Genomic DNA, 20663 nt, shown 5'->3' on the forward strand with positions numbered 1-20663 from the left:
CTTTGCTTATACTTTATAGTTTTTTAAGTTTATTTTCCTTAATTTTTAGGTACTCAATTATTTACACAAATGTAATAATCATATCATATGTAATATAATGCATATATTTAAAATATATAGCTGGGTTCAAAAGTGAAAAAAAGAAAATTCTGAAAATTATAAACAGTGAGGAAATTTGTACTCCTAGTGGCAATCTGGAGTCAAAACTTTGTAGGCATAGCATATACCTACTGGATAATGGAAATCAAGGTTTCTACCCAGTGTCATTGCACTTTGGAATTGATATCCCTGAATAATGTAGCAAGGGATAAGGAGTTGGCCCGTCACTAAAACTGATATTCTCCACATGCTATGAGAGAAAAGGCCTGTAAGCAAGCTACTCATCAGGTGTTAGCAGTAGAGCCACCTGTGAAAAACCAGCACCTCCCAAACTCCTTCCTGTGGATGTGGGCATTTTCCCATAATGGATAGTTGGACGAGGTCTTAAATGTGTGTGAAACTGAAGACAATGGCAGCTGTGTAGTAATCAACTTCTCTGAATCTCCTCCCTAAATGATACAAAATCACTTCACAGCTATGAAAATTCTCCACAAAATCATAGCCTCAGTATTATTAAAGACAAAGAATGCTGAAATTGTAAAATAAGAGGGAGTTAAAAAGAAAAAATTAAAAAATCCCACCACAGGGTCCTTCACATTCCCATCCCACTCTGTCCATTGTGAGGCGCTGTGGTTTACAAAGGTGAAGCAAGAAAAATGACAGGGAAGAGAGAAGACAATGGTTAACAAAGGTTCCTAAGGATGATTAGTAACATCACTAGAAGGGTAACTCCTTTGAGTCTGAGAGTTCAGAGAAGGGACTATAAGAAAGAGATTTCATAATAACTGTGATTTAAAGGATTGATTGTGCAACTTAAAGGGGAGGTTTTCGCTAAAGGGCTAGGTGCATGATTTAAAGGTAAAGGATGGTTTTAAAGGAGAGTTGTGATTTAATGGGATAGTCTTCCAAGTGCATTGCTTCTATTGAAAAAAGTTTAAAAAAATCAAAGAATTACTCTTTACCATCTGAGTGGATGGGGAGAAGAAGGAAAGGGAGAAATTTGGCATCCTTCAGGACAAAAGGGAACTACATAATTGGAGGACTCATTCACTCACTCTCAGCAGACAAATTAACAGAAACGGACAAATTAACAGAAAATGTTTCATTTCTCTCTCTCTTTTTTCTATCTCTGTTAGATTATGGTTTTGTTTCTAATAAAATATACAAATTTGAAATCTTTCACTTTTCTCTATTAAAGTGTTGGAGTCAGTGATGATAATGAACGCTGGTTCCAGACTTGGTGGATTCGTTTTATTTTTGTCTCAATTTTGGCATGGTCTACATTAATACCATTGTCATGCTTTACAAAGAGTTTACAAGGTGACTATAATGATATAATTCATTAAGTTAAAGGACAGTAGGCTCCTCATCCCACCCTCACTCCCCATTCTCAGAATATACTTGAATTACATTTCTCTCTGTTACAGAGATACAGAGATATATGATAGTATTATCTGAACAAATGAAGCCTCATGTGACCAGATACTATTTTATATATGTACCAGACTTTCATTAGTACATATTTTTGCTTCTTGTCATTTATTTTTAAAAATGCTTTAAATCTAGAGTTAATACATTTTCTTAAAGAAAGAAGCATATTTATATCCATTTACCTAGCATTATTTAATACATGTACTACCTCATAGAATTGTTGTAAGATAAAATAACTGTCAACATTCTTTTAAAAACACTAACAAGTACATGTAACATCAGAGAAATCAAATATTCTCTTTATGGTAGTACATTTCATTGGCACAAAATATTAACATTAAAGACTACTCTTGTATATTTTAGGACTGTATTGTCAAATATTGTAGTACCTTGCATATGTGGCTGTTTAAATTTTAAACTAAATTAAATTAGAAATCCATTTACTTATTCATAGGAGCTACATTTCAAGTATTTAATAGCTAAGCTGTTGTACAGTGCAGACATGGAAAATTTCATTATAACAATGTTCTATAGGATGGGAATGTTAGAAAAATGTACCTTTTACTTAATTAGATTGACTTTAGCTTGTTCAAAAATAGCTCACTTGGCATTCCAAGACAAACTAAGTTTATTAGGATGTGTGTGTTTATACATGCATTTTAGTTATTTTAACACGTCATAAGATTCTTTTGCTTGTTAACATATAGGTACAGCAAGGATAAAATCTGGAAAACACAAAAAGCCTCATTTGTTGGACAGAAAGTATAAAGATCAGGAATTTGAAACTAGTAGCAAAGATTTATCTGCTTCTATTTGGGTAAAGTATTTTACATGAACAAGCCAATTAAGTTGACTTGTACAATTTTCTAATAGTGGATTTAAGAAAATAACCATAAAGTGTTCGACTTAAATCTGAGTAGGACTTTTGAAGTCTTAATTAACCTATTCATTTTATGGATAGTGGAAAATAGGACCCAGCTTGCCTAAGAAGCATTGCCAAGAACTTGGCTAGTGTCAGAGACTGATACCAAGTATTTCCCTTCTTCTATTTCTTTTATATTATTTTGTGTTTATTTTTCCCCCTGCTGAAATACAGGTATTCACATTATATGTCTTTTCATTATGTTAAATGACTTAGAATGAGAACTCTAGAAGTAACAAATATTCTCAAAGCAAATATTATTGAAAATATCTCAATATCAAATGGAGAACACTGTTTCTTTAGGTGAGAAACAAGTCATACAATACAGACATAATGGAGCTAAAAACACCCAACCTCTAAACAATGATTCTACATCCAATTTGTTTTCTCTTCTGTTCACCACTTCATGACTGTGCTTGCTTTGTTGAGGCTGTCATAAAAACTTTTTCATGTTCAGTGCCCCTTGCTTAGGGAATGGTAAATCTGGAAGGGGATGCGGAACCAGAAATATTGCTCTGATGAATTTTGGAAAGTATTAAACTACTACAGAAAGAAAGTGTAAGTCTCTTATATTATAGTGGGAGTGTAAACTGATACATTCTGGAGAAAAAATCTGGAGATAATGGAATGAAGTATACCAAATTCCAATGCCCTAGAAAATTCCTTCTGGGGTATATACTTCCAAACACTTTCTCCTAGGTCCTAAGGGTTCATGCACAGGGATGTTTAACGTAACTTCATTTGTGACAATAGGATGTTGAAGTCAGCCTAAGCATTTAACCCTATGGGAGTGGATAAATATGGTGGAATTATACTATGTAAAGTTAAGTAGTATTCAGAAGACAAATTAGATGCATATACGGAATATGTTAGATTTTTAAAATAGTGTTTGGGGTGGAAAAAGAAATTTTAAGTTAATTTTAAAAATATGCAAACATAAAACACCAGTAAATATTTCCAATATACATATATATATATATATATATATATATATATACAGGAAATGCAGAAATTAGTTTGAAAGTTAATATTTTAATGTAATTTATAGTCATGTTAATTTTTCTGTATAGTGTAATAGTATAATAGGTAATAGTAAACCATCCCTATACTTCCTAGTAAGGTTTCTGAATAAGTTCAAAAAATACACTAAAATGCAGAATTTATTTTATTTTTTTAAATTAAATTTATTGGGGTAATATTGGTTAATAGGAACATATAGGTTTCAAGTGTACATTTCTATGATACATGATCTGTATATTGCATTGTGTGCCCACCACCCAAAGTCAAATCATCTTCCATCACCATATATTTGGCCCCCTTTACCCTTTACTGTCCTACCCCCAACTTCACTCTGGTAACCACCATACTGTTGTCTGTGTCTGTGAGTCAGTTTTATATCCCACGTATGAGTGAAATCATATGGTTTTTAGCTTTTTCTGACTGACTTATTTTGCTTAGCATAATTTTCTCAAGGTTCATTCATGTTGTCACAAATGGTAGTATTTCACCTTTTCTTATGGCTGAGTAGTATTCCATAGTATACCTGTACCGCATCTTGTTTATCCAGTCATCTATCGAAGGACCCTTTGATTGTTTCCATGTCTTGGCCCCTGTGAATAGTGCTGCAGTGAACATAGGGGTGCATATATCTTTGAGAATAAATGTTTTCAAGTTTTTTGGGTAGATGCCAAGAGGAAGGATTGCTGGGTCATATGGTAACTCTATTCTTAATTTTTTTGAGGAACTGCCATCCTGTTTTCCATAGTGATTCTACCAGTTTACATTCCCACCAGCAATAAATGAGGGTTCCCTTTTCTCTACAACCTTGCCAACACTTGTTATTACTTGTCTCGTTGATAATAGCCATTCTAACAGGTGTGAGGTGGTGTCACATTATAGTTTTGACTTGCATTTTCCTAATAGCTAGTGAAGTTGAGTATCTTTTCATATATCTGTTGGTCATTTGTATGAATCCATGGGAAATGTTTCTGTTTAGGTCCTCTGCTCATTTTTAAATTTTTAAATTATTTTTTTATACTTTATTGTTGAAAGTATTACAACTGTCCCCTCCCCCCTCATTGATCTCCTCCACCCTGCACCCCCCCAGGCCTTTACCACACTATCGCCTGTGTCCATGGATTATATATGCATATAAGTTCTTAGGTTACTCTGTCCCCATCCTGCCCCAACCCCTGCCTTCCCTCTGAGATTCGTCAGTCTGTTCCATGCTTCTATGACTCTGGATCTATTTGTTCATTGGTTTATTTTGTTTATTAGATTCCACATATGAGTAAGATCATGTGATACTTGTCTTTTCCTGACTGGCTTATTTTGCTTAGCATAATATTCTCTAGGGCCCACCATGCTGTCTCAAAGGGTGAGGGAATCATTTTTTACAGCTGCATAGTATTCCAACATGTAAATATCCAAGAAGATGCTTGATATTATTTAAATCTTCTTGAACTTGTAGAGACTTGTTTTGTGTGTTAACATGTGGTCTATCTTTGAGAATGTCCCATGTGCACTTGAGGAGAATGTATATTCTGCAGCTTTGACTCTGCCTATTTTTTAATTGGATAAAATGCAGAAATTAAATGACTCCACTCTTTAGTATGTGGAATTCCCAGGAGTAAAATATTATAGAATCTTGACTGCAATCCTAGTGATTTTCCTTTAGTACTGCTTATTTTTTCTTTGTCTATAGTTGCTAAGGAAAAAAAAAAACTGAAGGGAAATTCTAAATACCTGGTTAATGATGTCTATTTTTTCTTAATCTTTCTGCCAGACCCATAAATAAAAATTACAGGTGGTATGAAGATCAAATTACAAATAAAAATGGCTCAGTGGTTCAAACACTGCATGTCTTTCATAGTATGTGTATATTGGTGAATTGTAAATTTCTGTTTGGATTTATATATGTATATATATTTTTCAGTTTACATTGGGAAAGATTAAATTTTGGTGGATTGGTTATTAACATATGAGTGGGGATATTTGCTCTTCTTTAGCTAACAAAATAAAATAATCCATATGTAACATTTCTATTTCAGATTCTGATGAAGACTCCAATGTTTGTATGCCTAGCTCTGACTAAAGCTTCAGAATCTTTACTTACAATTGGAGCTTCTGAATTTTTGCCTAAATATACAGAAAATCAGTTTATATTAACATCTAGTGAGGCAACTATAGTTTCAGGTAACTTTTCTTCTCATTGTACTCATTTTGAAATTTTTATATAAACTTTTTTTATATGTACTTATAAAATATTTCAAAAAGGAGAAAGTAGAGGAATAATAGTATTTTCTCAGACTTTAAATACCTAAATACCATTTGCTCACATTTTAAAAATGAGCACTTTGCCATCATTCCATTAATATTTTTTAACACATAAAACCTTGTAAGACTTCTGCACCCCTCCCTTATCCCATGTCTTTTCCTCCCTCCCCATAGGTAACCACTCTTCTAAAGTTAGAGTACATCCTTTTGACACCTTTGTGTATTTTTTAATGCTTATTTCCCTATCCATACAGAATCTATTTCTAAAATTCATGTATCATTTTAGACATATTTTTCTCTTACTTTCATCTGAAAGTATGTTCATCAGATCCATGCTGATCTCTATCTATTCAATGCATTTACTGTGCAATAGGATTCTGTTTTATGAACATACCACTGTTTATTTACATATTTTCATACTAATGGACATGAAGTTGCCTCCACCTTTTTTTCTCTTTCAAACAATACACTAACAGTAGGCTTGCGCATGGCTCCTTGTGCCCATTTGTAAAAGTTGACCCAGGTTTAAGAAACATGTGGGCCAAATAAAATGCAAACATTAAGATGTGCAAAAACATTTACTATCACCCCATTATTGATGAGATTTTATGATAGAGGGCTTATCATTGTCAGACGACAGCAAATAGTACAAAATCCAAAAACGTGACCCAGTTTCAAGGGCTATAATGACACATTTTCCCATGAGTATACCACATTTTTCACAGGCATGATTGATCTAATCAACAGAGATTGGGACTAAATCCACTCAACTTGTTTCATATAGTATTTAATTAAGGATGATATTAACAGGACTTCAAGCAACAGGATAAGGCTACCTGCAATATTGTCCTTAATCATGCTGGCAAGGTCCTATACCCAGCCGGCTAAATAAATCCCTTGGCCCTCAGTGTCTACCTTAGAAAGCAAGATGACTTTCTCTAAGTTTCTGTATTGACCTTTCCACTTAGCCTGATTAATCCAGGTCTAACAGAATTTATTAGCTATTGCATATATTCTACATTCGCCTACAAGAATGAAGTTTTGGGCAATTCTGTCATCCATAAATAACAATGCTGATCAGTGACAGGCTAACCAGAGTGCTTTCCAGGGATGAGGTGGTGTCATTGATTAATTCAGCTAAAATCAGGGACAAATTTTGTAACGTTTTCTAATTGGATTACTCTTATTGTAGAGATAACTGCCCTAAGGATGCATGTAAATAATGTGTCATCAATCTCTCCCTAAAGCTTCCCTAGGTAACCAAGAGGAACTTTAAGAGAGATTTCCATAGTCTTCTGAGGGCTGTATGATCTATTAGAGGTGTTTCTTTAAACACTTGAAAATCTCTTATGAACATGCCTGTGGCTTAACTATTACCATTTCCAGTTGACAAATGAGACTTCTCAAATAGTTAGTTATGAGTTTGAGTTGGTCCATCCCAAAATAAGAATATCAAATCCTCCATTGGTCAGGGCTTTGGTTTTGACAGGAGGCCAGAGGTAAACCAAGAGTTGCTTTCCTTTTTCTTTTTTTTAATATATCTTTATTGATTTCAGGGAAAGGAAGAGAGAGATAGAAACATCAATGATGAGAGAGTCGTCATTGATTGGCTGCCTCCTGCACTCCCCCAACTGGGGATCAAGCCCTCAACCCTGAGCGTATGCCCTGACCGGGAACCGAACCTTGATCTGGATCCTAGGTCAATGCTAAACCACTGAGCCATGCCAGCTGGGCAAGAGTTGCTTTTCAAATGTAGCTGTTTCAGGAAGTCAACAATCCTATAGCCCAAAGGGATACTTTCAAGTGGAGGGTGCCTCCCTTTTCCAAAAGCTCCAGCACACAAAATCATCAGTCATGGAGACTTTTAGCTCAAACGGGTCATTAGGTTTGTATTACCTCAAAGTAGGGAGTGTGCCACAGCTTGCTTTTTAGCAGATTATACTCCCTGTGAGTTATCTGATACAAAAGACCAAGTAGAATGCCCAGGTGAGTCATCTATGTCTCTAATACTCAGAGTCCAAAGTGATGCTAGGCTGCCTTTTCGTTGAGGGCAAGGGATTCAACTCTTTTTCCTTAACTCCCAGAAGGATTGGGTATTGTGAATCTGTCTTCTCAATTTTTTTTGGACTTTATTAGTTACACTTGCTGATGAAGGTGTGATAACACCAAAGTCATAGCCATTGAGTCTGAAGCTCTGACCCTCCAGACAACTGAATTTCATCTATCTGTAAAATCTTTTTGCATCAGAGAGTAGTGGTAGTCACAATAAATGCTGACCTACCCCCTGTAGTAAATGATAGAGGAGTCTTTAGGTACCCCTGAATACTGCAAATGCATATTTCTGGTCTTGCGGCATGAATGAGAATTGGTCTTTGTCTTTGGGTGCAAATGGGATAGAAAAGAAGGATTTGGCAATGGCCAGGACAGCATATCAAGTACCATCAGTCTATGCCATAAATTTCATTGCAGCCCGAAGACAGTGCACTCCATTCCATCATCAACCAAACAAATCAGCTAGACTTCTAATTATTCACCAGTTTGTGTGAATTTATAGAGGCTATAAATTTCCCTCCTTTCACACTCAGTGTAGTTGTACATCTCTGTAACTGTTGTCTGAAATCCAGAGTAATCCTTTGTCCAACCAGCATATATCTTAGTACTAGTTGTTACCATGGGCAAATCAGAGGCTGATGGTCAGAATTGTAAGGAAGTCCTTTTGCCTAGAGGAGGCACCTTCTTTAAGTCTACTTCAGCATGCAGCCACCTTTCCAATTCTTCATAATTAATAGGCAATAATCAACATGTTCACTACTGATTCCCAGTATTTCATTCAAGTCCTGTTACTTGATCTATGAGGCTGTCATTCTTCACCCTGCATAAAGCCATGTCTCGGTCAGCATTTCACCTTTGTCACCATAAGTGCTAAGATCCATGAAGGGCTTGAATTTTACTGTATTTGAAAGCTAACAAGTTAGTTTAACATAATTTCATGGATGCTAGCAGAAGACATAAAACTCCTTGGTCAGAGATGAAGGAAAGTTTGTGACTCTCAGCAATAGCAGTAGCTAGAGTGTGTGTGTGTGTGTGTGTGTGTGTGAGTTTTCTGAGATCCAGTCCCACAGAATGATGTGAAGGAGAGCCAGTGATATCTGCACACACAATGGTTTGCATTACAGGAGTGGATTGCATTACATTCCCTGAATTTGGGGAACCCAAATATTTTATAATGGATACTAATCATACTTGCCTTTTGATCCAGAGGGAGATGTTATTTTTATTATATTTGACAGCACGTGTCTTTGCATAGTTCCAGAGGGGACACTATCTCTGTCTTCCAAAACCAGAAGCAAACCTGACCCTGCTGTAGAGGAGGACACTATCTCTGTTATCCAAGGCTGTTCACTATACAAAGATCCTTGAAAAGATAGAACAAAGAGTAGTTAGTGCTTCTGCTTGCAGGATATACAGCATCAGAGGTAATGGAGAATTGTTGCCCAATAAATAGAGTAGAATTATGTGAATATAAATAAAGATTGTCAGATTGAGGGGGGAAATCTGCTATGTTACCTACAAGAGGCATTCCTTAAATATGAAGACATGAAAAGGTTGAAAGTCAAAGAACTGAAAAAGGTGTACTATATGAATATTAACCAAAACAAAACTTGGTGTAACTATAGTAATTTTAATTGTAGTATTCTTCAAAGTAAGAGGCATTATTTAATATAAAGAGAGATCATTTATAATATCAGAAGAGTCAACCAATGATGTAGGTAATATAGTTATACATGTGTATGGCCTTAACAACATAGCTTTAAAATATATAAAACAAAAAATTGAGTTAATTAGATATTAGTGATATTAAGTCAATTAGATATCCTTATGAAAAATAAATAAATCACAACCTCTACCTCACTACATACACAAATACAAATTCTAGATGGATTGTACATGGATTGTACATTTAAATGTGAATGATAAAATAATAAAGCTTTTTAGAATAAGGCATAGCAAAAGTGGTTTGTGGCCTTAGAGAAGACAAAATATTTTTTAAATAGGACATAAATCACATAACCATAAAGAAAAATAAGTGGTTTTACATTAAGAATTTCAGCTCATCACATGTCAGCATAAATAGTGAAAATGGAAGCAAGACAATCTTTTTTAAGAAATACAATGTACAAAGAAAGGATTTGTGCTCAAATATGTAAAAATATTTGACAATAATAAAAAGGCAAATAATCCAATAAAATGAACAAAATACTTGAATAGACATTCTATAAAAGATTATATCAATTGGCCAATATTCATATGAAATATGCTCACCTTCAGTGGTTTTCAGAGAAATGCCACAATGTAATATTATTATTACCCATTCACCAGAATGGCTAAAATGAAAGAGAGAGGTGTTGGCATTGATGCAGAGCTATTGGCATTTCTTCTACTATTGGTGAGAATGTAAATTGGTTTACCATTTTATAAATCTGTTTGGCAGTATCATAAAAATCTGAATATACATATTCCTTGACCCAGAAATTTCACTCCTATTTACATACCCAACATAAGTTCCTCTCTTAAGAATGTGCCCAAAAGAAATGCAAATGTTTACAAAAGGACATATACATGAATTTTTCAAATAGCTGCACAATTCACAATATCACAGTGAACAAATAAGTTGTGGTACATGCATATACATTGCTATTCAGCAAGGAGAAGACATGGTCTATTGTTATATACAAATACATGGGTGAATTTTTCAAACATCATGCCGATCAAAAGAAGCTATAATGTATGCATACTTTGTGGTCCATATTTTACAAAATTCTGCAAGTGCATGAAGGAGCCTCTGGGTCTTCTGGTAATGTTCGATTTTTGATCTAGGTGGTGGTTACATATGTTAGGTTCACTTTGAAAACTCATCAATATGTACAGTTGTGATTTGTGTACTTTTCTCTACACCAATAAAATATTTACATAAAAAGTTGATTGGGCCCTGTCAGGGCAGCTCAGTTGTTTGAAGCGTCGTCCCTTACACCAAAAAAGTTACAGGTTTGATCTGGGTTCGGGGGCTTGTATGGGAGGCAACCAAATGATGTTTCTTACATCAGTCTCTCTTTCTCTCTCTCTCAAATCAACAAGCATTCAATAAACATATCTCAGGTGAGGATTAAAAAAAAAAAGTTTATTGGAAGTTCTGTGCATTGCAGTTGAATTTTCAACTGTTTTGTTTCCTTTTAGGGTGGTGTTTCAAGGACCCAGCTATTTAATTGCTGGACTCCCAGTATCCAGTATTTTTTTATTGCCTAGGGCAGCAATTTTCAACTTTTTTCATCTCATGGCACATACAAACTAACTACTAAGATTCTGTGGCACTCCAAAAAATATATATTTTTTACCTGTCTGACCAAAAAAGGTATAATTTAAAGGTATAATTTTGATTAATTCACATCGGACAACTATTGTGCTGGCTGTTGTCATTTTTTTATTTGCCAATATAAGGGAAAAGAGGTCAGTGCTTTTGTCTAAATAGTCAGGTATTGCATGTTTTAAAAATTCTTGCAGCACACTAGTATGCCACAGCGCACGGGTTGAAAATCGCTGGCCTACAGCAATAAGCCTCACAGCCAATATTTTCTTACCTAAGTTGGGTTCTCAGTTTTCTGCTTGCAGATGTGCTTGGTTTTCCCAAATCTACAGTTGTCAAGTTCAAACTGAATAGGTCTAGGGTCCTCTTCTTGGTCAGTCATATGGCATGTAGATGAGAATAGGAATTTAGAGGATCGAACGTCTTATGTAGACTGCCATTCATCCTCTTGTTTTTAACTCTTCTTCGCTCTTGTTTTGGTTGGTACCTACTCTCCTTAATGTCTGTGATTCTGAAGTAAAATGTGGTTTACTTCTGGACTTCCTTACCTGCAGGCTTATTGCCTACCCTCTGAAGTCTCCTGATTCAGTTCCAATTCTCACAATTTTCTTGATAAATATTCCCTTGCTTTGTACTTTTTTGCTTTCTAATAAATGAGTTTGTCCATAATTGCCTAGCTTTTAACAAACATTTATATAATGTTTACTCTGTGACTAGATACTGTTCTAAGCACTTAAATATTAACTCATTTAATTCTAACAACCTTATGATGGAGGTATCATTGTTTACAGATTTTCTTTGGTAGCATCGCATACATTCAGATACAATTTTATTATTGTTCAGTGCTAAGTATTTTTAATTTTTATCATCACATTTTTATTTAATCCATGTATTAAATAGAAGAGATTTTTAGTTGCTAAACATATGCTTTTGTTTCTCTTTTAAAATAACTGTTCAAATCAATATTTTCGATATCTTTAATAGTGTTATAAGTAAGTCTATTTTGAGAAACCTAAGTTAAAATACTGTTTTGCTTATGGATTTTTAAATTTTTTGAAATCTTGGCAGTTTTTACATAATTTATTTTATATATTGTCATGGTCTATTTTCATGATACATATTTTTTCACTATTTTATTTTCAAACTTTGTTTTTTTTTAAATACCCAATTTGATAATGTCTTTTTAATAGTTTAATTTTATTTATTTAGTATTATTCTGAGTTCTCATTTATTTAAGTAATTTTTAACTTATTTGTACTTTTTTATTTATTACCCTTCTATTTTTCTTCTTTTTTCCCTTACTATCCTGTCTTATCTCAATGGACTTACTTATTATTCATTTTATCTCCCTCATTTGCTTAGGAGATTTTAACTACCCACTGACAGTGCACTACCACTACTTTTCAGGAGCATGTGTATGAACATTTATATGTGTTTGGTCTAGGATATTAATTTTATCGTTTTAAAAACTAGCTATAACTACGATTCTTTTGCAAGTAACATGCTCTCTGGCAGTTTTATAATTTTTGCTCTAGTCTTGTTATAAATTTCCCTAGCTTATTTCATTATGTGCAAAATTGATTTAATTATTTTTTACTCTTCAGTAGTTGAAGTGTACTTTTATTCCCAGGACTAATATTTCTTTAATTATGGAAAATTCTCGTTCTCAGTTACAAATTTTCAAATACTGTTTTTCTGGTATACCTTTCATGATGTTTCTCACGACTGCTGTAAAACATTTTGTGGTGCTTCACATATTTTCACTGTCTTCTAAAACAAACTTTATTTTTTGAATTGTTTTATATTTACAGAAAAAATTAAAGATAGTAAAGAGTTTCTATATATATATATATATACACCTAGTTTCCCTTTTGATAATGTCTTGTGGTAGTATGGTAGATTGGTTAGAATTAATGAAGCAACTATTAATACACTATTACTAACTAAAGTCAACATTTTGTTTAGATTTCCTTAGCTTTCATATAATATCCTTTTTCTTTTCCAGGATCTCACTCAGAATAACACATTATATTTAGTTCTCAAGTCTCCTTAGGGTCTTCTTGGTTATAACAGCTTCTCTGTCTTCTCTTGTTTTTGATGACCTTGTCAGTTTCTTGGAATGTTCCTCAATTGGAAGTAGTCTAATGCTTTTCTCATGATTAGGCAGGAGTTATGGGTTTTGAAAGGAAGACCACAGAGGTAATGTGCCACGATTTTTATCAGTCATATCAGGGGTACACACTATCTCCATAGCTTACTACTTTTGAATTTGACCTTCCTCATCTTGCTGAGGTCCTGTCTATCAAATTTCTCCACTGTACTAATTGTCTTTTAACTGCTTATTTTAGTTATTCACCTTCTGCTCTTTTTTTTTTTTTTTAAGTTAGATACTGGATGAATAACACAATTCATTCTTTCAGTTTATTAATTCACTCTCTAGTCTGGGATTTGAGTTTTTATTTTAAAAATTAGATTTTTAAATATCCAGGGTTCTTGCTTGTTCTTTTTTTAATCCACCTGCTCTTATTTTTCATTACTTTCTCTTACGATTTTATTTCTTCTTCATTTTTATGGAAGTTATACTGTCATTAAGCTTTTTGAGCATTCTAAAATAATTTACATCCGTCGGACAATTCTATTATATAAATTTAATCTGGTGATAATAGGATCTTTTTGTTCTGTTTTTACCTTATATTTCTCTTCCTATTTTCCTATTTAAATCTACCATGTCCATATATTTGGTGCAGAGGAGATTACCTCAATATATGACATTACTGTGCTATCTTCATCTGATGATTTTCTAACTATATTTCTTCTCCTCCTCTTTCCCATTTTCCTTCTTGTGCTTTCCTCTTTCTAAGCCCTTAGGCTTCATGGAAAAGAAAACTACATCTCCTAATGGCTATCTTGGAGTCCCACTTTGTTATGAGATTATTGATATTGCATATACATTCACAGAAGCAATGGAGCCTTGGTTTAATTCTTGGTAACAAATCTGTTTGTGAACTGTCACTGTGGGCATATCTCTTGCTATAAGCCATAAATCCAGGCAGCTGTGCAGCAATAGCTCTTAATAGGACAGTTCTCATCTTCTATTTTGCATGGATTAAGCTTGGGTTTATCTTAGATGTCATTATTACATGGGAGCAAAATTTACCAGCTCTGTCCTAAAGTCCGTTAGGCCTATAGCTTCAGCCCCACTCATAAATTTGTATTAATTTTATGGTTCAGTTTTGTTGAGATGTTTATCAATCCTTCACATTTTTTCTCTGTCTTTTTATTTAAATCTGTTTTTGCTATATGTTTAGAGCAGAGGGGATTGCATCAACGTATGAATTTTCTGTACTGTCTTTAGTTGATTATTTTTAATTGTGTTTTCTCTTCTTCCTTTTTTCTTTTAGGACTTATTTTAATTCCAGGAGGTGCACTTGGCCAGCTTCTGGGAGGTGCCATTGTTTCCAAGTTACATATGTCTTATAAAGGCCTTATGAGATTTATAATGGTTACATCTGCTATATCACTTGTACTAGTTGTGTTTGCAGTTTTTGTACGCTGTAAACCAATTCCGTTTGCTGGGATCAATGAAAATTATAATGGGTAAATATAATTTTATCTATTAGATATTTATCTCCAAACCCAACAATGTATTTTTTAGTCAATAAATGATTATCTATCCAGTGACCTTTATATTTTTATCATTCTTGGAATTATTGAACATATAAAAGAAATATAGAGCATAGTTTTACCTTTTTTATTAAGGACAGAAATGTAATAATGATAGCTTGTTAAATGATTATTTACTCATTTATAAAATACTAAAGAAAAAACACATTGAAATTATTCAGAACCTACAAGTAGAATTCGGTATTAAAGTGGCTAGCTACTTGGAGACAGTACTGTCTGTACAAAGTGAGTCTTACTTTGTGTTCCTGAATTGTTATGTCTGCCTTCTTAAAGACATCAAAAAATGAAACTGGAGTACATTTGAAAGTATGCATGAGTAACGTCTCCTTGAAGCTAAACATGCAAAAATTCAAAGAAATGGGCAGAGATTGACATTAAATGCAGGGGAACAGAATTGGAATTGGAAACCAAAGAACTGAGCAAGTAAAACAAAATAAGACTTCCACTTCCAGCTACAATGGAGTAGCTTATGGCAGACCAATGCTCCCACTGAGAATAACTAGAAAAGCTGAATAAAGTTTTAAAAGATTTATTTAAAACTACTTAGACAATGAGGAATTTAAAAGCCAAAATCCTGAGAAAGGCAAACCTTGGAGAGAGGGAACAACCTTCCGCAGTTTTTCCCCTCTGAGGGTATTTGCTGATTTTGGACATTGGTAAGAAACTGAGAGTTTGGACAGAGGATCTGGGCAAAAATGCATCTAGTAATATGACTAGAAATCAGCACACATTTTTGACAGACCTATGAGTCTAAAGAGACAAAAATTAGAGCATGGGGCAGGGCAGAATTATCAGAGAGAAGAGAGAGGTAGACAAATGAGATAACACTCTGTTGGGTTTTCACTCAATACATTTGCTGAATTAGGAAGCTAAGAGGCTGACATCAAGAAGAATCTTATAAAAAGCAGAGAAAATTTTCAGCAGTATTATGGTGCTCTTTACATAAGAGATTAATGTGCTGGGAGGTTAGAATGTGCCAGGGGGAGGAACTTTGGTAAACACATGTTCTCAGTATATTTGAAAGGCTAAGACCTAGGAATGAGGGCCTTTCTAAAGTACTATAGCCTAGTCAGGAGTTAATTTGCTCTCTAATTGGATTGATGTGAGCAGCCAGCACTCTACCCAGCAGCATAAAGAGATACTCAACACTCTGAACAAAAGATGATATACAGAGCTGTAAATTGTCTTAGGCAAAAATTTGCATTAAAAAAATTACCAGGCAGGTCAGGGACATGGCCAAAAACTATGAGAGAAAACAGATGGTAGAATAGACCCACAGGGTATCCAGATATTGAATAATAACAGTTTGACTGTGTGGGAACACTATATGTTTTTTTCAAAAAATATGCCCTCAACCCTCTGTGTCCCTGGGTTTCACATCCACTGATTCTCAACCATAAACAGAAAATAGTATTTTTGATCCACGGTTAGGAATCCACATATACAGAGGGTCAACTTAAGTTATGTAGATTTTCAATTGTGTGTGGGTCAGAGTCCCTAACCACCCCCACCCTGTGTTGTTCAAGGGTCAACTATGTGTGTGTGTGTATATGTGTGTGTATATATTAGGTATGTATATAGTTGAGCCGTATGTATCTACCTATATCTATCTATTATACTGCTGCCTTTTTCTGTATGGTCTGTAAGCTATGAATAGTTTTTATATTAGTAAGGGTTGTGAAAAACAATAAAGAATAGGGCTTCTACTTTGTACTATTTAAGGGCTCTTACATCTAGGTGCCCCCACCAGGTTCTCACAAGAAGAAAAATCCTCTTGTGTTTTAGGCAGGAGGAGAGGGAAAGTAACCATTTTGCAATATGCCCCAGAGAAGTCTGCTCTATGTAGCAAAAGCCTGCCCTCTAGGGAAACTACCAGAGTTTCCCCTACCCAACTTTAGACAAATGCATCCTTCTCTAAACTTTCTTTCCTGTCTCAAACAAAGAGCATTAAAGATAAATGAAGGTAAAATATATTTTATTATTCTTATTTTTAATTGGTGGGATAACTCTGTTAAAAAATGATAATGGCAATAAGGTATTCAGTGATTACAGCTTATGGATAGTGAAAAGAGTGACAACAGTTTTATGAAATCAAGAGAGGAATTGGGAATGCTTTAGGATACCAGCACTACCCATAAACTGGCATAGTGTTATTTGAAAATAGACTTAAATTACTTGTAAATGTATGTTGGGAATTCTAGAGAAACCATTCAAAAATTTTTCAGTTACTGCAGTACCATTTGTTGAAAAGATTATCCTCATTCTCTTTCAGGAAAATTCTGAGAGGCAGGCTATTTTTGCCTGCAGCCTCTGTTCTGAACTCTGGGGGTGGGGCATGGGGGTATAGCAACAGTAAGTCCTGTAGAACTCATTAGGAGTTTATAGTTTCTTTGTTTATAGTCTCATGGGTCTCCTGGACACAAGCCCCATTGGCTTTCAGAGGCTGTTGTTTAGGGGGCCCATTCCTCATGTGTGAGTCTTGAAAGTTGGTGTGCTAATGTGAGTTTCAAATGCTTTGCTCCTCAGGAAGATGTTGGGAGTTGGGAGCTCCTTCCCAATTTTATGGCACTGCGCTTGGGGTGAGCTTTATGGTGAGAGTGTGTCTCAACTTTTTCTATCCATTTCAGTGTGGGTGATGTGGATATTTTCTTATTTGGCCAATGTGCAGGAGTCAGTTAGTTAGTTCCTGAAGAGGGAATTTCTCCATGTGTAGCTGTAGATTTAGTTTGGCCATGGGAGGAGGTGAGTTCAGGAGGCTTCCTGTGTCACCTTTTGGATCAGAATGCAGATAGTCTTTTCAACAAATGGTGCTGCACTAACTGAAAATTTACATGCAAAAAAAGGGGGGCAGGGCGTGGGAGGAAGGAATCTAGACATAGAACTTACACCTTTTACAAAAAAGTAACTCAAGCCCGGCCGGGTGTGGCTCAGCGGTTGAGCGTCGACCTAGGATCCAGGCGATCAGGGTTCGATTTCCGGTCAGGGCACATGCCCGGGTTGTGGGCTAGGTAGCCGATCAATGACTCTCTCATCATTGATGTTTCTATCTCTCTCTCCCTCTCCTTTCTTCTCTCTGAAATCAATAAAGATATATTTAAAAAAAAAAAAAGTAACTCAAAATGGACCATAGACCTAAATGTAAAACACAAAACTGTAAAACTTCTAGACAGTAACGTAGGATAAAATCTAGGTAACCTTGGAGTTAGTGATGACATTTTAAATACAACACCAAATGAAGATGCATGAAAGAAAAAGAAATATGTTGGCTTTATTAAAATTAATACCTTTCTCTGCGAAAGACAGAGTTAATAGAATTAAAAGAGAAGCCACAAACTGAGAGAATAATACATATCTGATAGAAGACATATCTAAAATATTCAAAGAACATTTAAAACTTGTTAATCTTAAATCTTAACTTGTTTTCAAATAAACAACCCAATTAAAAATCACCAAAAGGTCTGAACAGACACCTCACTAAAGAAGATATACAGATGGTGATAAGCATATGAAAATATGCCCAGTGTCACGTGACATTAGGGAATTTCATAATTGTATTCATAATTGCTCAAAACTGGAAACAGCCAACATATCCTTTAATAGGTAAATGGATAAACTGTAGTATATTCATACATGGAATATTATACAATGATAAAAAGAAATGAGCTATCAAGCCACAAAAAGACATGGAGGAACCTTAAGTGTATATTGCTAAGTGAAAGAAGGCAGTATGATAGGCTACATAATATATGAGTCCAACCATATGACATTCTGGAAAAGGAAAAGTATTGGTTCATCAATTATACAAAAATGTACCACACTAAAGCAATGTATTTATAATAGGTGAAACTGTGTAGGAGGAGAAGTATATGGTAACTCTCTATATGCTTAATTATTCTGTAAACCGAAAACTGTTCTAAAAAATAAAGTCTAATCAGAAAAGGATGAAGAATATACAACAGAAAGCACGTGGTTTGTAAAGCCTAAAATATTTGCTATCTGGCCCATTTCAGAAACTATTCACTGATCCCTAGTGGAAACCTACTTACCTGAAGGCAGCTATTTCAGATTGGATAAATAATTAAACTCCAGCCAAATTTAGTCTACATGAAATCTACATCAAATAATGGCATATACAGTTTAAAAAATATGAGAAAAGGTATACAAATACTAAACAAAAGAAAGCTAGAAGGAATATATTAATATCAGACGTCAGCACCGAGAAAATCTCAGGGATAAAGAGACATTGCAAAATGACAAATTGGTCCATTTACCAAGAAGCACAAACCATTCTACTCAGGTTTGCAGCTAACAACAGTACCTCAAGATATAATACGGAAAAACTAGTGCAACTGGAAGGAAAAGAAGACAAATCCAGAAATATATTTGGAAAGTTAACCACTACCTTCTGAAGGGAGAATAAAGAAATACTGAGTAACACAAGCAACCAACTTGAATTAATTTGTCTCTTGGAGCTCTCCAGTCAACAACAGCAGAATGGATATTCTTTTTGAGTACAAATGAGATATTAAGCAAAATAGACCATATTTCGGACCATAAAACAAACATGGAAAGTTTAAAAGAACTGAAACTATGCAGAGTGTGTTTTCTGTCACAGTGGAATCAAACTTTAATCAGTAACAGAAAGATAATGGGAAAATCTCCAAACACTTGGAAACTAAGTAACATGATTCTAAAGAATCCATGGGTCAAAGAGGAAGTCAAGACAAATTGAAAGAAAATACATGGATCTGAATGAAAATGAAAATACCACATATCACAATTGCAGGATACAACTGAAACAGTCTTTAGGGAGAAATTTTATAGTACTAACTAAAAAGATACAATAGAAATTAAGAAAAGTCTCAAATCTATAATCTAAACTCCCACCTCAAGAATTTAGAAATGGAAGAGCAATATAAGCCCAAAGGAAGCAAATAATAAAGATGCAACTAAATATTAATGAAATTAACCAAAGAACGTATATGCATATATGCATAACCCTTGGACACAGACAATAGTGTGGTGAAGGCCTGGGGTGGGGGCAGGTACAGAGTAGAAGGGGTCATTGGGGAAAAAAAGACACAGGTACTACTTTCAACAATAAAGATTAATTAAAAAAATATATATCTAATTTTCAAAAATTCTTTGAGAAAATTGAAACAGAATCGATACTTTCCAATGCATTCTATGAGACTTGGATTTTCCTGCTATCAAGCCAGAGAAACGTAGGAAAAAGAAAGCATACACCTATATCTCTCATGAGCATAGATTCAAAAATTCTTAACAAAATCGTAGTAAATTAAACCCGATAATGTATTAAAAGGAAAATAAAGTATGATCAAGCAAGATTTATCACAGAGATGCAAGGCTGGTTTAATACTTGAAAATCAATCAATATAATCCACCATATCAACAAACTAAGAATGCAAAAGACATATATAATGTGAATAGATACCAAAAGAGCACTCTGATATTCTAGGAAACTAGAAATGGAGGGAATCTATGAAAATATTATGTACTGAATGTTTGTGTTTCGTCCTCCCACCAAATTCATGTATAAAGCCCTAATCCCCAATGTAATAGTATTAGGAGGTGGAGCCTTTAGGAGATAATTAGGTCTAGATGAGGTCATGTGGGTGGACCCTCCCCTCCCCACAATGGGATTAGTGACTTTGGAGATGAAGAAGAAGAAACCAAAGCCTCTCCACTATGTGAGGGTACATGGAGAAGGTGGTGGTCTTCAATCCAGGAAGAAAGCGCATACCAGACACCAAAGCTGCCTGCACCTTGAGCTTGGATGTAGCTTCCATAACTGTAAGAAATAATTTCTGTTGTTTAAGCCACCCAGTTGATTATATTTTGTTATAGCAGGCTGAGCAGACTAAGACA

The 20663-nt window shown here is 34.6% G+C and overlaps 1 protein-coding gene across 1 annotated transcript in view; it reads left to right on the top strand.

The window, feature by feature from the left end:
* The window catches only part of SLCO6A1 (solute carrier organic anion transporter family member 6A1), a gene marked incomplete at both ends in the record, with an annotated part of 48369 nt that overhangs the window by 12119 nt on the left and 15587 nt on the right, over positions 1-20663 (top strand). The window contains 3 exons of the mRNA XM_081132596.1: positions 2238-2347; positions 5503-5647; positions 14492-14687. Coding sequence (XP_080988722.1) covers positions 2238-2347; positions 5503-5647; positions 14492-14687 — 451 coding nt within the window. The remainder of the gene's footprint in view (positions 1-2237; positions 2348-5502; positions 5648-14491; positions 14688-20663) is intronic.

This window comes from Miniopterus schreibersii, assembly GCF_964146895.1.
Source record: "Miniopterus schreibersii genome assembly, chromosome: 3".
In the NCBI taxonomy this organism is placed as follows: Eukaryota; Metazoa; Chordata; class Mammalia; order Chiroptera; family Miniopteridae; genus Miniopterus; species Miniopterus schreibersii.